The sequence below is a fragment of the Peromyscus californicus genome, unplaced genomic scaffold (genome assembly GCF_007827085.1).
Source record: "Peromyscus californicus insignis strain IS unplaced genomic scaffold, ASM782708v3 Scaffold_15__1_contigs__length_86483966, whole genome shotgun sequence".
In the NCBI taxonomy this organism is placed as follows: Eukaryota; Metazoa; Chordata; class Mammalia; order Rodentia; family Cricetidae; genus Peromyscus; species Peromyscus californicus.
Genome location: NW_026294447.1, coordinates 19,684,210 through 19,710,395, shown reverse-complemented (window position 1 = coordinate 19,710,395; position 26,186 = coordinate 19,684,210). Strand labels below are relative to the sequence as shown.

The 26,186-nt window shown below is 40.5% G+C and overlaps 1 protein-coding gene across 3 annotated transcripts in view; it reads left to right on the top strand.

Moving 5' to 3' along the window:
• Prkd1 (protein kinase D1) overlaps nt 1-26,186 on the top strand; it is a 330,150-nt gene that overhangs the window by 281,103 nt on the left and 22,861 nt on the right. For all 3 annotated transcript variants that reach the window (XM_052738466.1, XM_052738465.1, XM_052738464.1), the window contains 3 exons: nt 23,951-24,112; nt 24,693-24,791; nt 25,753-26,020. In XM_052738466.1, the coding sequence (XP_052594426.1) occupies nt 23,951-24,112; nt 24,693-24,791; nt 25,753-26,020 (529 nt within the window). The remainder of the gene's footprint in view (nt 1-23,950; nt 24,113-24,692; nt 24,792-25,752; nt 26,021-26,186) is intronic.

Genomic DNA, 26,186 nt, shown 5'->3' with positions numbered 1-26,186 from the left:
TAGCTGTCTATTCAAATTATATGTTTAATAAGTACATGCTTTTATATAACTACCATAAATCCTACTTCTGCAAGTTAGTACTAATTTTTGATAAACAATTTTGTTGAAATTTTTAATTATGTATCAGTAACAAAGCAGTTTACTGTTTCATTTAATTCCCATTTATTGAGCTTTGTATGTAAATATAACAGATTTGATTTTAGCCAGACCTGAGAGTGTAAGCCTGTAGTTTTAATATGTAGGTTAGGTTGAGGCAGTAGAATTGCTTGATGGACACCAACTTGGATTACATAACAAGACCTAGTAAGAGAAAGAGGTGAGGATAGTGTGATGGAGGGGGAAACGAAACTAGAGATAATGACACCCAAAAACTTGGGTCTTTTTGTATAGAAGAATAACATAGTTTTATGGCTCTCAGAATTTCTAAAACTGGTTTGTTTGTTGTTGTTTTTTTTTTTTTGTGCCTTCAGGCAACAGTGGAACGCAGGGTTCTATTCACAAGCGTACCCTTAACCACAGTTACCATGCCAGTTCTTGTGTTCATATCTCAGCACTTGCTAGTCTGTAACCAGAAAAATTCTGTTGTAATGGTTGAGGCTGGGGAGACCGCTAAGTGGGTAAAGTACTTGCCACACAAGTGTGAGGACCTGAGTTCAGATCCACAGCCCCACAAAGCTGGACTTAAAGGAGGCGTGCTTCTGTAATCCTGGCCAGCCAGTCTGACTAGTCACCGAGCTCCAATCCTGTAAGAGACACTAAGATAGTATAGATACTAAGTAATACCTATAACTTTAGCAAATGATGGCTTTTCAAGTCTGACCCATCCTTCTTCAGCCCCTACTCCTACGTGGTCTTCTAGGGCGTATTCTTTTGCAGAGGAAGAACTCCCAGGTGTGGAGTGGGTACCCTCCCACTTCTGGAAGCAGGTGCCTTGGCTTATGATGTACCTGGAGTCTTAGAAGTGCTCAAGGGTCTGCAGGAGAGTGGGTTGTAGTGCTGAGTAGAGAAAAATATCCTTTGGGTAGTTTTGCTAAATTCTCCTTGTTGAGGTTTGGTTCTGACTCTATAAAGCAGTATGTTAGTTTACAGAAGGCCTCACAATTAGGTAAATATAGTATGAGAAAAAAGAAGAATTCATCTTTTTTTTCCATATACATTTTTTCTGTGTATATGAAAGGGTTCTATTATCTTATTCAATCATTAGAACATTATTCTCTTTAGCTGTTTTTGAGTAACAGAAGGTTAAGGGTAACAGAAAGTAAGGGATATGGACCATTTATATCTGTTTTCATTATCTGTAAATATTTCATTATTATAATATCTCAGGGAAAAAATGTTAATGAATATAGATTTTAAAGTTACTGCTTAATAATCCCAAAGGGCACATTCATGTCATTTTGACTTCTTTTCATATCAATACAATTAGAGTTAAAGAATGGTTGTTTATTATTATCAGGGATAGTACAGAAAGCTAACATACAAATATCTATATATCGTAGAATGTTTTAAATTCAAAATCTAATATAAGTATGGATGGTATGGTATGCTTAATGAAATATAAATCTTCTTCCAAGGCTTGTGAGTCAAGATGAAATTTATTTGATAATATAGGACTATCAGAGCACATACCAAGCTTTACCTAACATGTATGAATATTATTCTATTCACTATCCTAGTGTTTTTGCTTTGTTTGAAGTGTACCTTTTGTTTACCTATATAAAGAATAATAGTAGAGTTTCTATTGATGATACAATGTAAGAAAAAGAACATTTTGAATTATAAAACATCAAATATGGTGTATATGGTAGAGTATGCAAAATATAGGAAAATATTTATAAACTCTTTGGTCCATATATTTAGTATACCAAAAACTTACTTTTATAAGTATAAGTAGATTTCTGTGATTTCTTATCTACCAATCACTTGTAACATGAATCTTAAAAGTTCTTATTAAATAAAAAAACTCAGGAGCCAGGTATTGGGGTAAATTCTGAAAGATCAGAGAGACAAAACAAGCCACAGCTAACCTCACCTTGCCAACTTCTCTTGTTTCCTCAAACTGGAAGCTTCTGAGTCCTCATCCAAATGGATCTCAGCTGAACTGCTGCTAAAAGCCTAAAAGTTTAAAAACCTAAAAACCTCTGGTTCCTGGTTTTCACGCCTTATATACTTTTCTGTTTCCTGCCATCACCTCCTAGGATTAAAGGTGTGTGTCACCATGCCTGGCTGTTTCCAGTGTGGCCTTGAACTCACAGAGATCTGGATGGAAGTCTGCTTCCCAAGTGATAGGATTAAAGGTGTATGTGCCACCATTTTCTGGCCTCTGTCTATCTATCAGAGTTCTATCCCTAGTACATGAGCCGGCTTTCAGAATCCCATTAACCTATGGTTGGACAGACACATTGCTCACCCCTGATAAAGGGGGGAGGGGCTTAGTCCTTCCTCAACTGACTGTACCAGGCTTAGCTATCATTCCATGAGAGAACTTAGCCTGTTGGAGGAGGGGATAAGGGGTGGGGTAAATTCTATTTGGTTTGGCAGGTATAATGGTCCAAAACTCACAAATGTGGGGAAGTACATAGAAAACAGTCCTGACTGCAATCTGGAAATCAGGGATACTACAAAAGAAGTTGTAACTGGTGAAATTGTGAAAGTTGTACAGCTTTCTGATAAGCAAATGCATGAGAGAAAGGGACAATGGGCTAAGAAGCCATCTTAGCAAAGAAACTATTCTTCCAAAATGAGTAGAAAAGTTGGAATCATTTTCAAAATTTAAGAGTGATATTCAAGGGGTTTTCACCATACAAGCACAATCCAAGCACAAGCCAGTGAAGGCATGGAGGAGAAAGAGGCATAACTGATAGGTCTAGAGTTTTGAAAAATGATTTCTTTTATTTACATATATGTATATACACTCACAAATATATGACTACACCCTGTGCAGTCTGTATAATATTATTTGTATGTCTGTTTTCTGGGCTGACTTTTTGGTATTGGTGTGCTCCTACCTGGAGAAGACTGTCTCCCGATCACAGCATGTTTTTTGTTGTTGTTGTTTTTATTTTTTTTTATTCATTTTACATACCAATCACAGATTCCCCCTCTCATCTCTCCTCCAACTCCTCCCCAACTGCCCCCCCACCCTTTATTCCCTCCTCCAGCAGGGTAAATTGTCTCATGGAGTGATAGCTAAGCCTGGTACATTGAGTTGAGGAAGGACTAAGCCCCTCCTCCCTTTATCAGGGGTGAGCAATGTGTCTGTCCAACCATAGGTTAATGGGATCCTGAAAGCCAGCTCACGTACTAAGGATTGAACCTGATCACACTGCCAGGGGCCCCTCAAGCAGATCTAGCTACACAACTGTCTCCCATATGCAGAGGATCTAGTCCTGCCCCATGCAGGTTCCACAGCTGTTGGTGTAAAGTTCGTGAGTTCCTTTGAGCTTGATTCAGTTGTCTCTGTAGATTTCCCTATCATGGTCTTGACTCCCTCTTGTTCATGTAATCCCTCTTCCCTCTCTTCAAATGGACTCCCAGAGCTCAGCCTGGTGCTTGGTTGTGGATCTCTGCATCTGCTTCCATCAGTTACTGAATGAAGGCTCTATGATGACAGTCTATTCACCAATTTGACTACCAGGGTAGGCCAGTTCAGGCACCCTCACCACTGTTCCTAGTAGTCTAATCTGGGGTCATCCTTATGGATTTCTGGGAATTTCCCTAGCACCAGGTTTCTCCCTTACCCCATAATGTCTCCCTCTGTCAAGATATCTCATTCATAGCTTTCCCTCTCCACCCCTTCCCCAGCTCGACCATCCCATTCCTTCATGTTCTTGTCTCCCATCCCCTCCCCTCTTTTGCCTGACCCCCACTGTAGCTTGAGTTTTCCTGACTGGCCCACAGTCAGGGCAAATCTCTCACCCGCCAGTCCCACAGCCGCTCAGACCCGATCAAGTAAACACAGAGACTTATATTGGTTACAAACTGTATGGCCGTGGCAGGCTTCTTGTTAACTGTTCTTACAGCTTAAATTAATCCATTTCTATTAATGTATACCTTGCCATGTGGCTTGTGGCTTACCGGTACTTTACATCTTCCTTGTCCTGATGGCGGCTGGCAGTGTCTCCCTCTCTCAGCCTTCCACTTCCCAGTTTTTTCTCCTCCTTGTCCCGCCTATACTTCCTGCCTGGCCACTGACCAATCAGTGATTTATTTATTGACCAATCAGCAACACATTTGACATACAGACCATCCCACAGCACCCCACCCCAGTTTACTCATGGAGATATCCTCTGTTTGCCTTCCCAAGGTGATCCGTACTTCCCTGTTATGGTCCTCCTTGTTTTCTAGCTTCTCTGGAGCTCACAGCATTTCTTAGTTGCCTGTAGTTCTTTGAGGTTAAGATCTCCTATTTTCCCCTGTGCATGTTATCTTGAATCATTACTTTCAGTCTTTGTAGCCATTGTTATTGGCTTTCAAATATTGCATCACTTGTCTAAGTTCCACTAGAATTCCTGGCCTTAGTGGGAATTTGAAAGTCTATATAATTATCTTCAAGATACAGAGTATGTGAAATTTGCCTTTGAGTTCTGTTACTAGAAACTAGTCTCCCAAACTCTGACAAATTACAGTATTAAGTCACTCGTATACTAATGATAAGCATAGTTCTGTGAACGAATCCAGATGGTGGGTTAAAATCTAGATTGTGTTGGTTGTATAGGTAGATTGATGTTCTTAAAAAGTATCTTTTAAATTTTTATTTATTTACTTATATGCGTTTATGTATACATGCATGTGTACACTCATCCATGTATGTGTGGAGGCCAGAAGTTGGCATTGGAGTCTTCACTCCTGAACTAGTGAACTTTCTGCCTTCCCTTCCACAGCACTGAGTTGACATTGTTCTCCTCTGCACCTACCGTTTACCCAAGTAGTAGGGATCAAATTAATATCCTCTTGTGTGTGACCAACTGAGCCATCTCCCCAGCTTGAAAATAATACACATTTTTTATCTTATTTTCTTTAGAGTTTTAAATAAACAGAAAATCAAGAGAAAGCTGGAGAGATTTTCCATATACACATCAAAAAGCCCACTCACCTGTCAATACCCCCAACAGAAGGGCATTTGTTACAGTTGATGTATTGGTGTACCATGATCACCCAGAACACATAGTTTGCATTAAGTTCACTGTATATGCTATGTCTATGGATTTGGACAAATAAAATACTCTGTGCTTATCCTATTCATTGCTCACTCTTTTCCAGCCTTTTGCCACATTGAAAATTCAAGTGTGTTCATCCTTATGTATTAATTAAAATGTTCTGTAAATAGAATCACAATGTAACCCTCAGATTGCCTTGTTACACTCAGAGATAGATGATAGATAGATAGATACATAAATACATACATACATGCATGCATGCATATGTACGTACATACATACATAAATTTTTTTCATGTATTTTTGTGGCTTGATAACTTATTTTCCAGGGTGGAATGGTATTCCATTATCCGGATATGTAACGAGTTACCCGTTCATCTACTGAAAGACATCTTACCTCTAAGTTTTGGCTATTATGAGTAAAGCTGCTTTAAAAATCAATGTAGAGCCTTTTTTTTTTATTTCTTTGAGCAAATACCGAAGTGCATAATTGTTAGATCATGCAATCAAAGTGTGCTTAGTTTTACAAGAGGCTGCTACACTGTCTTCCATGGAGGTGGGGCCAGATTGCATTCTCACATCTTCCAACAGGAGCACTACAGCTCCACTGCCTCATTAGAATCTGCTGTTACTGATGTCCAGGTGTCTGCAGTTCTAACAGGGGTGTACCAATACATTGCTTAATTTGAATTTCTTTGATGATATGTAGAGTAGAGCTTAATTTAATATAGATTTTTCTGTCTGTATATTTTGTGAGGTGTCAAATCTTGGCTCATTTTTTACCTCAGAATTTTCTTTATTGTTAAGTTTGGAAACTCTTTGGATATATGTAAGAGCAGTCCTTTATAAAATTTACATCTTTATAAATATTTCCTCATGCTCTGTGATTTTTTTTCTCATTCTTTTGATTTGCTTAAAGATTCCTGATGTTGAGTAGAGACCATGACATTTTATACTGTCCTGTACGTTGAAAAGTCAAGAAAGGGCAAAACACCCTGAGAGATGATAGGATTTGCCTCTGTGTCTTCTCAGCATATTGGTTTCCATTTGCACTTAGCTGTCTCTCCTTTTGTAAGAAAAGGAGAAAACTCGTTATATTTACTACATGTCTGTAGCAACTTTGAAATCTAAAGCTCGATGGAAGCATTCCAGACTTGGTGAACCTGAGAATGATGGAGTAGTGTCTGGGCATGTTCAAGGATATATATGAATGAGAACATTAAGTAACCTTTTTATTGAACAGGTATTGATTTTGTTCACCTCACCCATCCCTAACCTTGCTACTGAGCCAATTCTATTTAGTAGAATAAAAAGGGTTATAGCAGATTTCCCATAAAACACTGGGCTGTTAATCATGAGATAGCTCCCCCAAATCCATGCTCTTTCTTGATGCCAGGATAAAGCATATCTGTTGTCATTAGCAATTAATAGAGGTACTCTAGACTATAGAGCTAACTCGATGGATAAAGTACTGACACTCAGTTGTGAGGACCAAAGCTCATATGCCTCAAACCCATATAAAACCAGAAATAGTGCTGTGCATGACATGATGAGATATGAAGGCAAGACAGGAGAATCTATGGGAACTCACGGGCCACACAGCCTGGCATAAACACCTACCCCCCAGAAGTTCCCCACACAAGAGACCCTTTGTCAAACAAGGTGGGAGGCAAGCACTGACATGTGAGTTGTACTCTAACCTCCATGTATGGAATGTGTGTACCCACACTCACATACACACACACCATATATACACACATAGAAAGGAAGAAATGGAGATGTTCAACTCTGTGTGTGTGTGTGTGTGTGTGTGTGTGTGTGTGTGTGTGTGTGTGTGTGTTTGTGTTTGTCTGTGTCTGTGTTTATAGCCTAGGCTGGTGTGGAATTCATTGTGAACTCTGTGTGTGTGTGTGTGTGTGTGTGTGTGTGTGTGTGTGTGTGTGTGTGTGTGTGTTTGTAGCCTAGGCTGGTGTGGAATTCAATATGAGCTGCATATCTCAGGCTGGGCTCAAAGTCATGGCAATATTACTTCAGTCTCCTGCATGCTGCTATTTTAGCTAAGCGCTACTGTGTCTGGATCAAACTTTTGAGCTACATTAAGGTAGGGTCATTCTGAACTGATTAGTACTGGAACAAAGTGTAACTACACATCACTTGTGATGGCATCTTTTATAAGGAAACTATTTTTACCATGAATGTTCTGAGTACATTTGAGGTTCCAGAATTCATTAGGATAAGTTTGCTGGTGGCTTCACTGATATAAAAATGACACAGCCATACTTATGCATGGGAAGGGTGTGTCAGTTCTTATATCTAGTCTTGCTGAAGTACTGCTGTGATCATATATTTTCTTAACAATGTGTGTTAGCTTTACTTTATCCTAAGATAATATCAATGTGAGTTTCAAAGGTTTTTTTTTTTTTGTTTCATTTGAAATTTTCTAAATAAGAAAGCCCTTAAAAGGTCACAACTGAAATGGAAACTGTCTGAATCATACTCTTTCCAGTGAGTTACAAAATAGAGCCACATGCAGAGGCAACAAATACAGATCTCATTCAGCAGAGGGAGCTTTCACTGTCCAGCATGTAGGTTGGCCTGCCGACCTCAGAGTAGAAGCACCGGTTTCATAGCCAAGGCTTGAAAACACTGCACAGTGCCAATAAGAGAACATAATTATGCCATTATGATACCATATCTTCTCAGGAAGTGCTATAACAACGTGTTTTGCAAATAGCCACAGGCATCCTTGAGAGAAATCCTTGGCTGCACAGACTTCACTTCCTGAATTTTCCAAGGAAAAGCAATCTGCCTTGTCCTGTCGTTCTCCAGTTTTCTGTTATGTATCAGCACAGGAAAGAAATAAAAGGCAGATGCCTTGATATCATTGTGACAGAATGGGTTTTAATGGGAAGTACGTAAGGTGAACAGGACTTTAATATCCCAGAATTTATCTTCCATCCAATAAATGTAAGGAAAGCACTGGTTTCTTGCTTTCATAAATGATTATTCTTTTGTTCATTAATTTGTACCATTTGAAGTACTCTACTTTCCAAGAAAACATAAAACCTAGTATTCTGTCACTAGCCAGGCCCTAGTGCATGTAAATGCCACCTAAGGGTGCTTTGCACACAAGGCAGAAAGGTCTGGCGTTGAACAGTCTGATTTACTAAGGAACCTACTGTTAGATGTGTGCTCTTGGTAGCAGCAACACTAAGTAGATCCCCAGAATCTAAATGAGAAGCACAGTCTTATGTGTGGATTAGTGCGTCATTCAAGCCAGAATGCATCTTAAGGTAAAACTAAATAGTCAAGCACATTCCTTGCACCAAGAGGCATCATGCTGATTGTAAAGCTTCCCATGCCAATAACTTGGAGACAGCAACTGGGGGCTGGTGAGCTGGAACATATACATGGCCAGTAGGGCTCCATGAGAAAGTACTCTATGAGTTCCTTCTAAAACTGACAGTGGTGTGATATGTGAGACCAAGAGCCCAGCATGCCATATCACTGTCTGTTTTATATGTTTGCAGCAACCCTGGTAGTATAGTGTGTGTTTGAACAGCATAGATACAAATGACCTTTGCAACAAGAGCCAGAACCACAAAGTATGCCAGACACATGAATACTGAGTAAATTAAGGAGACTCCAAAGACTTCAGTCCACCCAGTAAGGTGTGTTTCAGAGGATTTATAACTGTTGTTTTAACCAACTCTTCTTTTCTACATAAACCCAGATACCTGAGAGTTATGTGGCAAATGAAAATGCCATCTAATTTTAGCTGCTTTCCAGAGTTATGATGCCTGAGCCCTGTAGCACGAATTGTTAGAAGGTCTTATTAATAAAATCAAACTCGATGCCAGTTAATGTAGCACAAATCTTAAAAGTTCTTATTAATAAAATCAAACCTGGTGCCAGTTATTGGGGTGAATGCTGGAAAATCAGAAAAGCAGAACAAGCCACAGCCACCTCGCCTCATTAGTTCCTCAGCTGATCCTGTTTCCTCAGACTGGAAGCCTCTTAGTTCTCATCCAAATGGATCTCAGCTGAAATGCTGCTAAAAGCCTAAAAGTTTAACCAGCTCTAGTTCCTTGTCCTCATGCCCTAAATAGCTTTCTGCTTTCTGCCATCACTTCCTGGTATTAATGGCTCTTGTTACCATACCTGGCTGTTTCCAGTGTGGTCTTGAACTCAGAGATCCAGGTGGATCTCTGCCTCTGGAATGCTAGGATTCAAGGCGTGTGTGCCACCATTTTCTGGCCTCTATATCTAGTGGCTGTTCTGTTCTCTGACCCCAGATAAGTTTATTAGGGTGCACAATATTTTGGGGAACACAATATCACCACAGAGCCCTAAAGGTACTTTTGAACATGTTCTTGCCAGAGAGACAACCATGCCATATGACATGCACATAACTGCATTGCCATACTTACAGGGGAGCCAAAGCCTGCTGTTGACCAAAGCCTGAACATCTTTTGCCTTATGCAGATGAGAAAGGTTTGCACTTTATCTGGCAGCATGCACAGGAGCAAACAGACCTCCACGTGTAGGAATTGTATGGATAATGAGGGGTCTTGAGTCTTGGGGTTAAAAAAACTACATTTATTCTACTATGTCACATAAGAATTTATCTTCACTGGTTATCACAATATCATGGATATAGTGGAACTGAGAAATATATTCCTGAGGCAATTCCTACACTGTCTGTCACTTCCCCTCTCAAGTCAAAGAAAACTGATCTGATACTGATTGCCAAAGAGTGCTAAAAATGCTATTAGCTAAGGTAAAAAGCTAGTTATTGATATGCAGTGGAGGACATGATATTTTCCTGTGTGTGTGTGTGTGTGTGTGTGTGTGTGTGTGTGTGTGTGTGTGTGTGTGTTTCTATCGGTTATAAATATCTTTTTTCTTTTTTAAGAAATATTTTATTCATTTTACATACCAACCACAGATCCCCCCTCTTCCCTCTTTCCACTTCCCCCCAAGCCTTCCCCCAACCCACCCTCTATTCCCTCTTCCAAAAAGGTGAAGCCTCTTATGGGGAGTCAGCAAAGTCTGGTACATTCAGCTAAGGCAGGTCCAAGCCCCTCCTCCTGTGTCAAGGCTGTGCAAGGCATCCCACCATAGGTAAAAGCCAGCTCATACATGAGTGATAGATCCTGATCCTACTGCCATGGGGGCCCTTAAGCAGACCAAGCTACACAACTATCTCACTTGTGCATATGTCCTAGTCCAGTCCCATGCAGGCTACACAGCTCTTGCCCTAAAGTTCATGAGTTCCCACTAGCTTGGTTGGGTTCTCTCTGTAGGTTTCCCTAACATGATCTTAATGCCCCTTGCTCATAGAATCCCTCTCCCGCCTCTCAATTGGACTCCTGGAGGTCAGCTTGTACGTGGTTGTGGATCTCTGCATCTGCTTCCATGAGTTACTGGAAGTAGGCTCTGTGATAACAGTTAGGGTATTCACCAATCTAATTATCGGGGTAGGCCAGTTTAGGCACCCTTTCCACTATTGCTAGTAGTCTAAGCTGGGGTCATCCTTGTGGATTCCTGGGAACTTTCTTAGCACCAGGTTTCTCCCTATCTCCATGATGTCTCCCTCTGTCCTGGTATCTCTTTCCTTGTTCTCCCACTCCGTCCCTATTCCAACTCAACCATCCCATTTCCTTATGTTCTCATTCCCCATGCCCAACCCTATAATACTTCCCCTCCCCCCAGTTTACTCAGGAGATCTCATCTATGTCCCCTTCCCAGTGTGATCCATGTGTCTCTCTTAGGATCTTCCTTGTTAGGTAGCTTCTCTGGAGCTGTGGGTTGTAGTCTGGTTATCCTTCTAGTACCTGGATAATGTTAGACACTACAGTGTAAATAGGCATCACTTTGTTGTGCTTAGTGTATGTTTCCTAGGGAGATGAGCAAACATCTGTTCACCGCAGATAGGGCATTGGACATAGAATTCCACTCAAGTCTACCTTAATGAACCAATGAGTTTAATTAGGTTTATTTCAGGAGCATCTGGACTATATCACTATGAAAAGTCTTTTTCAGCAACTATTAACTATTAAACAACCTTAGGGAGGGGTGGATCCTATGAGCCCTCCATTAAGCAACTCTTCACTGCCTATAGCCTTAGGAAGAGATGGGCCCTTGTAACCTCTCCTCACCTCCATCGTAGAGTAATTAGCACCAATATTGTGCCAGTCTCTTACTAGTGATCACAGCTGCTGACAGTTGGAAGTGGCAACAATCATGTCCTACCCACAGACAGCATTCCACAACACACCTCATTTGACTGCATTCATTCCAGCCATCATTCTCCCAGTACCCTCCGCCCCCTTTACCAGCCAAACAGGGCAGTTTGGCAAAATCTCAGCCTGTTCTAATTGAATTATGTTCCCCCAGGTCTTAGTGTATCAGCGTTGGGAATATACTGACTAATATTGAATACTCCTCCAGAAATAGGAAGGGTTTTAAGGCCTCATCTTATGCCCCCTTCCCATAGTCTCTTTACTACCTAAACCTTGAGTTTAAATTCCCCTACCAAGCTCTGGTAATGTCTTTCCTAGAGACTATATTCAAGGGTTAGGACATAAGTATCAGATATGAAGCCATGGTCTTTTGATTATTAAGAAAGAGGAATTTTCTGTGACAATTGGGCTAAAAAGGAAGAATAAAGGATTATGCCACTCACAACAGGTCTTCTTTCCTTCTGGGTATAAAAACAAATACCAAGATATGAATGACTTCTTGAATGCCCCATTCAAGCTGAATACCATGGGCTCCCTCTACACATTTCTGTAGCTGGAAGTTTTCCAGTGTCCCACCTAGCCCTGAATAGTCCAGACAAATCTCTCGTACTCTCATCTCCCAAGTAAACACACAGAGGCCTGTATTAATTATAACTGCTCGGCCATTAGCTCAGGCTTATTACTGACTAGCTCTTACATCTAAATTAACCCATAATTCTTATTTATGTTTAGCCACGTGGCTTGGTAAATTTTCTCAGTTCTGTCTTGACATCTTGCTTCCTCTGTGTCTGGCTGGCAACTGGCAGCATCTCTCTGCTCTGTCTTTCTCCTTCCTCTCTCACTAATTATAATGTCCCGCCTAACCTTATTCTGCCTCACCATTGGCCAAACAGCTTTATTTATCAACCAGTCAGAGCAACACATTCTCAGCATACAGAACATCCCACAGCACATTTCCATGGAGTCTTCTGTCTTGCCAGATGCTTATACCCAAGATGATCCAGTATATGCAAGAATGGCTCCCTTATCCCTAGATATTATGTAGGTGCTAAAGTCGAGGTAAGATGTAGTGTTATTTGTTTTCTTGGCTTCCTGATCCCACCCAAAGCTTCACTATCTGGGCACTTATGTCACTGTAAAGTTTTCAAGCTTCTACAGTACTTAGCAACAGCAAGAGTGTAGTCCTGAGTGGTTGCAGAGTCCACCCTTCTGCAAGGAGATACTCATCAGATCAAAAATGCAAGTTTATTAGCAGGAGAGACCTGTGCTCCACTACTTCAATCTCAGGTGGTTCTTTACTCTCCTCATCCCAAGAATTCCAGTTGTCTTCCTCTCATTCTGATCTCAAAATAATAGCTCACACCTGTTTCTTTGAAATTTTTCCAAGCCATAGGATAGAAGCAGCTTGGATTTCAGTTTTACACATTCTCAGGGCAGAGACTCAGAAAGCTAGAGCAATGCCGATCGATCTCTTTCTAGTAGCTCTCCTGATTCTCTTAGCCTTTCATTATTCAGCTGGTTCTCATAGCCAACTAAGTGCCCATAGCAGTGATGAGATATTAGTGTTTCTCACTAATATGGGATAAGCAGCACTCAGAAATAGGCTTCTCCAAACCAAGTCTTTATATATATATATATATATATATATATATATATATATATATATATATATATATATATATATATATATAAAATGTTCACATGATAGTCTGCAACATTTCACAAGGGAGCCACCCCTCCTGATACAGAGTTACAAGGCCAATCTGGGGTTTCCTGCTGTATTTTCTCCTTTTCCCTCTACTCCTGTTTAGGCTTACTAGTTCTCCCATAATATCCTAGCCCTTTTCATGAGGGCATCCCAAATAGCGTGGGGGCTGAAAACAAAGATGCAGACAGATCCATGCTTACAAAACCTATGATGGGTAGTGGGCATACCGAGAGAAAGACAGTCCTGGGTGGCAACAACATCAAGTAGATCCATGTACTTCATCCAGAAGTAGGGTCGCCTACAGTGATCGGGACAAAAGTGACTTCATCCAAAGAAGAATGTACCTGTCTTCTTAAGCTAACATCAACAAAAGGCACATTATTAGTGATGGAATCCAGTTTAAAAACTCCATGTACCACCCTAGTAAGTTTGTTTATTCATAGACTTCTGAGAAACTAGCAAGAAAACTGAGCAGGGTTACTCTAGGGAGTCAAATTATTTTTAGGTCAAGATGCCTGTCATCATGGCAAGCTCAATCCAGACAACGTATATGATTTAAAAAATGATTTTTTTCTTCCATATGAAGATACATCAGAACAAAAAGGATGATGAAAAGTAAATGCATCATGATTGGCAAAATATTAATAATGGTTACTATCCGATGATGTATGGAGTTCTTTATAATGCTCACTCCACTTTTCAATGTTTGACTGAGTTCATTTACAAATAAATAAGCAATAAGTAATGTTTATTACTGATGTTTTTACACTCTTTCCCTCTGTTTTTAAAGCCAAAGATCTCATATTTCTGAAAAAGAAATGAGGGATTTGGTAGGCTGAACAAATACTTTGGGGCTGAGGCTTAGGGGTGTCATTAAAGGACTCTTCCTGGAATAAGCACCCCAGCACCCATGAGAGCATAAAAGAGGAGATGGCAGTGGTGGACCAAGGCCAGGACAGCTGCTGTAAGGCTTCAGTGCCAGGTCCAGTTTGCATTCTCATTTTATACACCAAATTTTAAAACCAAATAAGTGGGGTGGGCAAGCAAGTGAGATTTATCAGAAGCATATGTGGTAGTCAACAGGTTGTCAAGGGCAATGGCCCATTGATTTAGCTATTTTTCCAGGTCATTCTGCTCCAGGTAGCAATTGGAGTGAGTCATGCTTGGCAAGTAGGCAATACAAGCAGTGCTTTTTGTAAATCACCAATAAAAGTAATAAATCGTGTCTAATAATTGGCCGTTTCTACCTTATTCTACTTTAGTGTGGCCTCACTGGAGGAAGTATTTCACTGGGGGATGGGCTTTGAGAGTTTAAAGACTCTGGCCGTTTCATGGTCTACCTCTCTGCATGGGCTTACCGTTCGAGGTGTGAGGTCTCAGCTGCCCCTGCCTCCGTGCCTGCCTGCTGTCAGACTCACCTGCTGTAATAATGATGGACTCTTACCCCTATGAAACTGTAAGCCCAAAATAAACCAGCTTCTGTAAGTTGGTCATGCTGATTTATCACAGCAATAGAAAAGTTAACTTAAGACAGAATTTGGTACCACAAAATGGATTGAGATAATGCTGTGATAGGCCTGATCATGTTTTCTGGAGGAATGTGGAAGAATTTGGAAATTTGGACTGAAAAAGTGATTGACCACTGTACGTGGGGTTTAATGAGCCATTCTAGTAGGAGACTGGCAAACAGCAATGCTGAGTTATACAGTAAGGGCCCAGAGAAGAGGTTTCAGAGGGGAATAATATTACAGCTGGGCTAGAGCCCATTCTTGTGGGGTTTTGGAAAGGAATGAGGCTGCTTTCTGACTTTATCCTAAGAATTTGCCTGTGGCTAAATTTAAAAGTAATGGACTAATTATTTTTGGCAGAGAAGATGTGGGAGCCCGTTCTCGGGTTCCTCGTGGCTTTACCCAGCAGGTCCGAATAGAGGATGATTAGACCACGGGCCTAAGTGCAGGTGTCTGGGATGGTCTGCACTTGGCTGTGCTGGGGGAGGAGGTCTTTTGCTCCACCCCTTGGCGTCTCTATAAAAACCCTGGCCCAGAGACAGTCGGGGCCCGTTGGAAAAGGTTCCAGACCCTCTCGAGGCTATCCTTTATTTTCTATCTGTTTATCTCCACAAGATTCTCCGCAATAAATCCTTCTATCTAATATTTCCTGCTGCTCGCACTCAAGAAAACTCTGGGGAACTGTGGGAGTGGTTGGGTAAATGCCCCACAAGAAGATTTTGGGACAGGCTAATATTGACTATCTTTGGTGGTTATTAATAACCATTCTTACGTAGGTCTACAATGAAAACGAGAAAAAAATGGAGCAGAAAGAAATATAAAATGTACATTTTGAAGAGAATAGGAGCACCAGAAAATGTAATATTGGAGCCCCGGCTTGTGCTTAAATAGATAAAGATGTGAAGGAGAGGCCTGATAGGAAGTGAGATCAAGGGAAAACTGCACCCAGCTAAACTAACAACTTGAGAAAAGGAAAGGCCTAAGGACGTTTCTGTTCCTAGAAAAGAACAAGGCCCTGCAAATGTGACCCAGCGGTAGCAGGGTCCATCCCCAGCTAGCAGCAAAAGTTGGCAGTGCCATCCATGTCCGTGTGATGCTGGATTTACAGTCATGAAGGATACACTAGAATAGGGGTTGTGGAATCTTCCTCCACAGTTTCCGAGAAGCACTGAGAGCAGGCAGGAAGCATGGAGGACCTGAGCGGCCATTGTGTGAAGCTGTAGAAGTGAAGCTTGTGTTGCACTGGAGACCCCAAGATATTTGAGGTGCCAGGGCCATGAGACATGAGAGCTGCACACAGGGAGTGCAGCCAGCCCAAGAGGGAGATGTGTCTTATAAGCAGCCAAGCTGGAGAAAGGGACATCTTCTTCAAGGATTTGGAGTTTGCTAGATTTAGGTCCCGTATTTCCTCACCCTGTCCCCATTCCTCTCTTTTAGAATGGTAGTGTGTAGTCTGTGTCATTGAATGTTGGAAGGATGTAATTTTCTTTTTGCTTTTATACTGGATTACAATTGAAAGACTAAAAGACTATAGGGACTTTTGGAGTCAGACTAAATGCGTTTTGCAGCATGAAATGGCCACGAATCTTGTGGAGACCAAGGAACAGAATGTAGTGGTTCGAGTGACATGAACTCCATTAAGCTTTGGCATTTGAGTACTCGGTCCCCACTTAGAGGGGTGTCTTTATTAGGGTTTCTATTGCTGTGAAGGGACACCATGACCACAACAACTCTCATAAAGAAAATTGTAGCTTAAGTTTTCCTGCCTGGCCCACAGTCAGGACAAATCTCTATCACCTGCCAGTCCCACAGCCACTCAGACCCAACCAAGTAAACACAGAGACTTATATTGGTTACAAACTGTATGGCCGTGGCAGGCTTCTTGCTAACTGTTCTTACAGCTTAAATTAATCCATTTCCATTAATCTGTACCTTGCCACATGGCTCGTGGCTTACCGGCATCTTCACATGCTGTTTGTCATTGTGGCGGCTGGCAGTGTCTCTCTGACTCAGCCTTCCACTTCCCAGCTTTATTCTCCTCCTTGTCCCGCCTACACTTCCTGCCTAGCCAATGGCCAATCAGTGTTTTATTTATTGACTAATTAGAAACACATTTGCCATACAGAACATCCCACAGCAGAAAATATTTAATTGGTGTCAATCACATACAGTTTCAGGGGTTCAGTCCAATAAGATCATGAAGGGAAGCATGGCTGCATGCAGGCAGATGTGGTGCTGGAGCTGAGAATGCTATACCTTACAGGCAACTGGAAGTCACCTAACAGTCACACTGAGGCAAAAGAGATCTCAAAGCCTGCCCATACAGTGACACACTTCCTCCAACAAGGCCACACCTCCAAATAGTGCCACTCCATTTTGGGGGCCATTTTCTTTCATACCACCACAGGACGTTTAGGAGGTATAGCCTTACTGGAGGAAGAATATCAATGAGGGTGGGCTTTGAGAGTTTAAGGACACTTGTCATTTCAATTTTCTCTCTCTGCTCCCTTTTTGTAGTTTGAGATGTGAGCTCTCAGCTGCTGCTTCAAGTACTCCATGTGCCTGGTGCCATGCTACCTTGCCAGGATGGTGGTGGCCTCTTATTTCACTGAAACTATAAACCTAAAATACATCCTTCTTTTGTAAGCTACGGAATCGTGGTGCTTTATCACAGCAATAGAAAAGTCACTGATATAGAGACCATAAAAGAGGATGGTTTGCTTCTGTTTGTCAATTTGCCCAAGCTAATTTGTGAGTCCTTAAAAATGAAGTATCACCTGTGGCTGGAAGCAGAGGAGAGAGCAAAAACACTGCTGGGTGTTTTGGGATGTGGAACTTCAGGATATAGTGTATGGTAGAAGATGAGGCCTGAAGAACTTGAGCAGCTCAGAGAACTCAGGGGCCTCCTGGCCTACAACCTATAAGGAATAGGTGCTGTCACCTCTCCAGCCCTAAGTCAACACCCAGAATACACTAGGAAGCCAATTCCCCCTCAGAGCCTCCAAGTAGGAAAACAGCTTCCCAACAACTTTATTTCTGCCCAGGGAAACATAACAGAGAAAACAGAGGAGCTCATCACACTTTGGACCCACAGAGCTGTGAGGTCATGACTCACGTTGCTTCTAATGTGAACCAGCAGCAAGGAGAATGATGGAGATTTGGCAAAGATGACTGGCAAGGCTGTGACGTTTGTTATTAACCCAGTGCAGCCTCTTGTCAGCTAAAAGGAAGACTCCTCTGCACCATTTATGTTCAGTCAGTAAACTAAAGAGGAAATTATTGCCCAACTCTTTTTACAGTGTCAGATGTACCCAATAGTAACCAGCTCTTCTATATGCCAGGCACAATTTATTCAGTAATACATTTCGGTTGTTATATATAATGCTACCACATTTTCCAAAGGGAGAAATAGATAGAGTCTGACTCATATACATCAGGAGCCAGCAAGTGATAAGAGCAGAAATCCAAACTCAGAGGAACTGCCTCCAGAGAACCTGCTCCAGAAATTGTGCTCCAGGTCCAGCAGCTGTACTTGTAACCATGGCTGTTGTGAGTTAAAACAGAGACCTAACAAAAGAAAGGGAGTTGAAACCCGTTTCTAAGGGAAACAAGTATTGTGATCCAAATAGCCTGTTCCAATTTTTTATCCTTCATCCTCCAGAAAATAATGAAATTTATGAATCATGTTGGGGAAAATGGCCACAATGGGAGAGGGTCTCATAGAAGAAAGTTCCTGTCCTTGAACTGCTGCTGTCCTGGTCTCTTTCTGACCACGATCTAGTGCTTCTTAAAATGATGGGAACTGACAAGTGCTTATGAGACAAGAATGTGGAACGAGTACAGATCGTCTAGATGGGAGAATCATGGGTTTGTTCCCAAGAAAGACGGTGAAATTGTTCAAATAGGTGTCAGAGCTGCCATTTTTTAAGGGTTGACCCCTAGAAAGTAAATGATACTGTCTTTGTCATATCCTTGTTATTAGGAAAATCATTTTGGAACTCATATTGGCAATAGAATTTCTGATACTTGACTCCATATAATGGGTATTTGTTATTTTAAAAGACATTAGTTAATATCATAGTATTTCATCATGTGAATCCTGATGTTGCTTACCCACAATTCAATGAACTTACAATAAAAATGCAACACTGTATGTTTTCTTAAGAGAAGTACTTACTCTGTATCACTTGATGCAAATATATCATCACCACATATTAAAGATATATTATCATATCTAAAATAAAATCATTGTCTCATAATTATTCAGTTTCATAAAAAATATTCAATTACATAAAGTTGTTCAATTTCATAAAAATTCAGTATTATTCAGTTAATAAAAAAGACAGATGATGCAGTCTTGAAAGTTCATCTTTCAATAGCATTTAATGAATGTGTGCTGAGCATCAAAAGTGTCCCAGACACTAGAGAGCGAATTCAGTTGATTAAATATGGACAGCAAGGAGATTTCTGTCTTATTGGTAGAGAAATGAAATCGTTAACAATGTAATATAAGTGTTGTGAAAGAAGATTGTACCAAAGATGTTAGAGAGGAATCCAACTGAGACCAAGAGTCAATGAAAACTTTCCAACAACTGATTTTGTACCAAGCCAATTGTCTCATTCAGGCTAAAGGAAGGATGTGTGGCTTGATAAGAAAATGGTTTTTAGTGTATAAACAGAGACAGGTAGCTGTGTAGAAGAAGAACAGAAAATAAAAAAATGTTTGAGCAGAAGGATGAAAGCAGACAGGTATTGATGGGTTTTCTATGCCTTGCTGAAAGGAAGTATCTCTTCATGAAGCTAGTGGTAACTAGCTTGTAAGCCAGAGTCACCTTGGGAGGATTATAGTAGCATTCTTTTAATGATTGCCTTGAAGGAAAAGAATCTCAAGACAAGATCCATTAGGAGGCTGCAGCAATTGATTTAGTAAAGATATGAGTCCAAACCTAGGCACAATGATGAGGCCAAAGGCAAGGGGTCCCACTTGAGAGGAGTAGGCCCTTCAGTAGTAAAGTACAGTGTGCTGTTCAGAGAGAGGGAACAAGTCCTCTTTTGGAATGACCCTCAGCTCTCAGGTCTTAGGAATTCATTGGACAACAAAAGAAGCAAAAGATGATAAATTTGGGTAGAAAAACACTGGTTCATTGCTGGACATTTTTCATTAAACATATGGACAGATGGGTATAAAACTCTGGAAGTCCAGGGAGCTTCCAATCAATGTGGATACCATTTTTAACAGGCATTTTTCTGTTTTCCCCACAAGATGGCTTTTCCATATCCATCAAGGCATTATAAGCCATTTTCCTTTCATAAAGCATTAGGTGATTATGACTTCTAGGGCCACTAAATAGAGCAGAAATTGTGAGAGACCGTATTGGATATACTGCTTTTTTTTTTTTTTTTTTGAGACAGGGTTTCTCTGTGCAGCTTTGCACCTTTCCTGGAACTCACTTGGTAGTCCAGGCTGGCCTCGAACTCACAGAGATCCGCCTGGCTCTGCCTCCCGAGTGCTGGGACTAAAGGTGTGCACCACCACTGCCCAGCCGAGACCATATTGGAAAATGGAATAAACCTGTGCTTTTCTTAAAGAAAGAGGGGACATAGTGAGTTCCATGCCATTGACAATGGCATCTCATACTCCTGTGTACTTCTCTGTAGTGGGATGGCTCTCCTTGAGTTCTTCCTGCTGTTTTGAATTCTGATTCTGAATTCCTTGGTTTCATTTTTCCTATTGCAGTCTTCTGATGCAACAGTAGTCAGGAGCCCACACATCAAAGCTGCTTTCCTCCTAAAATAATGAATGATATGTTGTTGAATCTAATATCTTCTTTCTTGCCCCTTCTATATTTGAGTATACTAACCTACAAGAAAGAAGGTGAAAATATGGCAGTGACAGCTTATCACAACTTAATACTAGGGATAAATTCTCCATCCCAGTTATCAAATAAAGCAACTCCCATAGCATGAAAGACTAACTGCTGATAGAGCACTATGCAGGCAAATGTATAATGTAGCACATGTGTGGAAACTAAAATTGCAGCTTAATTAATTTACATCCTAATAAAATGCTTTGCTTCTAGGAACTGGTTTCCTCTCACTGCTTAAGTATCTTTCTAGGAGCCTTGAGTCAAGGAGATTTTGTCTTGATCTCTGAATGATATTTCCTCCCCGCTTTTGAAAACACTTACATTCACTCCATAGATATGTCATCAGTCTGCAATGTGTGAAAGTGCACCATTTTTCCTGCGCTTGACCAAATGTTTCATTTCCTGAAAATTAAGTTACTGAAATCCAACAAACAGATGGTCAGAGTCCTGCAGAATCTTGCTCTGCTGTGAAATATATGATCTGAATTCTTGCCGTAAGCTTCAGAAGTTAGCAGGGATTCTCCTTGTGAGCTACTGGACTGTAGTTGGGGTTGCAATATTCAGTCAGTTTCCAGAGTCAATTACCTGGGACATCAGGAAGGAGATGTTCCAGATTTAAAAAAACATGTTCTAGTCATGTTTTATATTTTAAAAGTAACACTGGACAAGTCACATGGACCTGGTTGAAATCAATCTAGGTATTAATTGTCATGTGCCACATGATTAAAAATTACATGTTTGCCATTGAATACACAGGGAAATAGAAAAAAGACTGATTTTCCCTATTTATAGTTTTTAAATAACATATTCTCCAGGATAAAGAAATATTTCAAAGAGTATAATGTAGTATTTTGGGTAAATAAGATAGTCTGCTCCTTTATATACAATTCTTTCTTGTCAGGTATAAAAGGTTTGATCACTTGGCTCAGGGTGGTAAGAATAAAACCAATCCATGAGGAAGTATGACTTTGTCTCAACAATATATTGTATATGTAACTATCTTATTAAATAAGAAACACAGAGCCAATGCAAAGATGAAAGCCCAATAGATCAGAGCGATAGCTAAGAGCTAAAAACCTTACCCTTCACTGCCGCTGCTATCTTACTCAGCAAGAGACCTACTTCCTGTCTGTTTGTCTTTTTTATAGACTTTCTATTTTGACTTTTCATTGGTTGTAAACCCAACCACATGACCTCCTCATCACTGCCTGTCTGTACAGACCTCCAGGTCTTCTATGGTTGGTATTGAGATTAAAGGTGTGTGTCTCCATGCTGACTGTATCCTTGAACACACAGAGATCCACCTAGCTCTGCCTCCCAAGAGCTGGGATTAAAGGCGTGCACCACCACTGCCCAGTTTCTGTTATGGCTTGCTATTAGCTCTGACCCCCAGGCAACTTTATTTATTAATATACAAATAAAATCACATTTCAGTACAATTAAAATATCACCAAAAAACTCCAGCTACAATATATTATTACCTTACTTTTGAAAAATAACTGGACATGGCAGCTCCCACCTATAATACTAGCACTCTGAGTGTTGGTGCAGGAGGATTGTCATGAATGCAAAGACAGTTGGAGCTACATAGTCAGTTCTAACCAGGCTAGGACATAGCATAAGACCCTGTCCTTAAACAAAATTATTATCAATTGTTCAGAAAGAAGTCTTTACTTTTGGGAAGATTTTTCAGCTGTCAGTCAATGCATTCTTTAGGAAGCTTATGAAGTAGTAGGCTGTTATAAAATGAAAGCCAAGGGCAGTAAAAACATAAGTTTACATTTCTAAAGTGTCTTTTCCAGTTGGGTATGTGTGGCCTTTACTTACATACTGTTTGAATATGCTGCTTCTTTTTAAATTTGTATGTTTAACTACACAAAATATCCTGTATGGGGAAACGGCAAAAATCCCACTTAGTCCTTTTGTAAAGATGCTTAATATTGGACATTTGTAGAGTCCTGAGTTTGCAATGAACATGCCACAAAAGAGATGACAGGGAAACACACACACACACACACACACACACACACACACACACACACACACACACACGTACTCTGTTCCATACTTTTGGCCTAAGACATTTAGTGAATGTTTCCAGTTTATGTAGCATATACTAAGCCCTACTCCGTGTATGCTAAAGCCATGATTTGGAGTAGGGAAAAAGAGAAAAATCTATTCATGGATGGTCTTTTAAACCACTAACAGCTCACAGACTTGAAGCATAGGTGGAGACGCTTGAGGATTGAGACATATATGCAGATCATTAGGAAGCACAGTGCGTTTCTGTTGGTCTTCCCTTTCTTATTCACTGGACTTGTTCTTCACCAGGACAGAAGGCTTTGATATTTAGGGAACCCAGACTCCCCAGAACACTGTCGATGTGCACAGTTAGATGAAACAGAGGAAAGGAACTAGTTAATCATATGCTCAAATCCGATGGTGCGCTTAGCAGCTTTCCTCATGGAACTGGCCCAGGAGAATCAGAAATTCAGCAGAACCATCCTGAGATCCTTGCTTCTACTATGACCACTTTTTTGTTGTTGCTGTTGTTTTCCAGGAGGTTTGAGTTATTAATTTTTGTTCATGATGTTTTTTTGTTGATGTTATTACTGTTTCTCACTGAAATACAGGTAAAATATGTCATGGTTTTGTGCTGTTAGAATTGTATTGCTCTGTACAAAAAATAAATAAATAAAGGTCAAATGACTAAAGGGTTTTGTTGACCCCAAACAACACTGAAGTATAAATATCAAAGTAGGGAATAACTAATGGCCAGAGAAATTATATGTGGTAGATAACATATCCGGCACAATGTAGCTTTCCATGGCTAGCCATTACTCTATTGTGTAAATATTTATGGAATGCTTAAGCACCATGAAGGACTGGTGCACAGTATAGCATGCATCCTGAGCAACCAGGGACTCGGTGACGGTTCACCTTGTTCACAGTGATCTTCACTCTGGGTAGCAGCTTCTGCCTCCTACACCAGCCTGTGAAGCAGAGCAACTCTGTCAGATTCTGGCTGCCATGCTCCTTCAGTCAGTCATGTGTACTCCATGTATGAATTTCATCTCTTCTGCATTAAATATAAATTGTGTAGAGATGCCCAAGTATGCTTTTTAAAGACAATATGCTTAATATTGGAGATGATCCTAAGAAATTATACATATCTCAATATGGTATTCTAATTAAAACCTAATTAGCAATTCACTGTGCTAGAACTTAGTTTTTTTTTTCAATATAGAAATAACTTCACTATGCATTGAAAATAAAGATATAGTTTTTGGAAACATTAGAATTTCAAAAATATAAGGCGGCACATGTGGAATCTGGAGGTGTTAAGAATCTTAAGTGTGGGTTTTTCCAAGCTTTAAGCTTCAACAGTTTCATGTAATCAGCGAGCTTGCCAAACAGTATCAAAAAACTCATTTTCTTCAAGTGCTTTATTTATCTTTAATAGAACCTTCATCACCCTGGTGTTGTAAATTTGGAGTGTATGTTTGAGACGCCTGAAAGAGTGTTTGTTGTTATGGAAAAACTCCATGGAGACATGCTGGAGATGATCTTGTCAAGTGAAAAGGGCAGGTTGCCAGAACACATAACGAAGTTTTTAATTACTCAGGTAAGAAATCAATTAGAGGCAGAAAAAAAATAGTATTCAATATCAGATGTTATCACTGTTTAACTACAGCTCTCTAGCCTTGTTATGTTCTCTGCTTCCGATCTAAACTACCACTAGAAAAGATTGCAAGGGTGGAATGTATCTTCTTACTTACATTCATGTCATTCAGAGTCCAGTGTACAAAATTAATAGCGTATAAGCTGACCCACACATTAAAGCTGTTCTTGAAATTTTAATAATACAATGGCTTAATCCTGGATCAATGTAGATATTTAAGACAGTGTTTCTGTGCCTTGTGGTAAGTTCCTTTGTCTACACCTGTGTTTGTTGCGATATTGAGGAATGTGCCACTTATTCCATTAAATTGTCTTAGTGATATTCCATTAAATTACTATGTTAACTGTAGAGTCTTTGAGTGTCTTGAACATAAAGAACCTTGCCTGTCATTCTGGGGTTTCTCTTGGCCTGTCAAATGCACGTGGCAGTTCGTTTCAGTAACATCTTGAAATTAGTTACATATCTTGAGATGAATCAGTAATATCTTCAAATGAAGTTATTTTGATGATTTTCTTCTTTGTAGATACTAGTGGCTCTGCGGCATCTTCATTTTAAAAACATTGTTCACTGTGACCTCAAGCCGGAAAATGTGTTGCTGGCATCGGCCGATCCGTTCCCTCAGGCAAGTCCAAAAGTCGCTCTCAGCAGAAGGCCAGCTTGACAGTCTTGCTGGCTCCAGGCAGCCTCCTCCCACCTCCTTTTTATTTATTTTTTTATTTCATTTATTTATCTATCCATCTATCGATTTATTTATTCATTTACTTATTTATTTATTTTTTGCCCCTCCAGCCCTGACTTGGTTTGAAGTCTCCCCTGAGCATTTTCATTCCTTCGTTGCTTCGTGTTTCTGGATCGCTCTGTGTCGCTCACTTCTCACAGAGCTTCTCCGATGAGACTCACCTGTGCTTTCTCAGTCTGTTGTTGGGCTTCTTCAGAGCAGGTGGCCCCAGCCCTGTGTGGAAAGCAGGACCTTGACACTGAGAATACCTTAGGATCCCAGGGATGCTTCCTGCACTCTGAGGCTGGGGACAAGGGCATGCTTCCCTTCCCTTCACAGAGGGGTAGAAAAAAAAAACTGGACCTCTTTCTAGGGACCCTAAGTCTACAGTGCTTGGCCAGAGTGGGTGTCTGGCCTTGCTGTGCTAACACCTCCAGGTCCCACCTGCTGGCCCATACTAAGGTTGATAGTTATTGTGGATCCTGTGAGTAGTCTTCCTACTTACCCTTTATTCTTCACTTAAATATGCCCCTCAGAGAAGGTCATCATTACCAATTTGCATGTTTTCCTACCTAATGACCAATACTCCAAACTGATCATACTTATTTTCATATTTATATTTTGATTTGGGGATAGGAAAGAAAAGGTTTACAAGATATTTTCACGAATGAGAAACCAGTTTTGTCTTGTGACATAAACGACTGTCTTAAAAAGAATAATAAAGAAAAAAGAAAGGTAGAAGGTAGCATTTCCTCTACCAAGAGCAATTGTTATTCTCTGTATAAAGTATTTCTGAATACCTCTGGCAGAGCTGAGCTAATGAAAACTCAAACTCACTGTTTCAGCAAATTCTTACTGTCAACAGGTGAAACTTTGTGATTTTGGTTTTGCCCGGATCATTGGAGAGAAGTCTTTCCGGAGGTCAGTGGTGGGTACCCCAGCCTATCTGGCACCTGAGGTTCTGAGGAACAAGGGCTATAATCGCTCTCTAGACATGTGGTCTGTTGGGGTCATCATCTACGTGAGCCTCAGTGGCACCTTCCCTTTTAATGAAGATGAAGACATCCACGATCAGATCCAGAATGCAGCCTTCATGTACCCACCTAATCCTTGGAAGGAGATTTCTCATGAAGGTAATTCCGTCCCTTCAGAAGTGGCATTGGCTTCCCTCTTCAGTGCTGTGCTTTTCATTGAATTTTAATTATTTAAGTGAAAAATGCTCATTGTAGTCACTGGAATGGACGCAAAAATAGTTTAAAGGTTATTGAGAAGTAACAAAATTCCAAATCCGAAGTATCA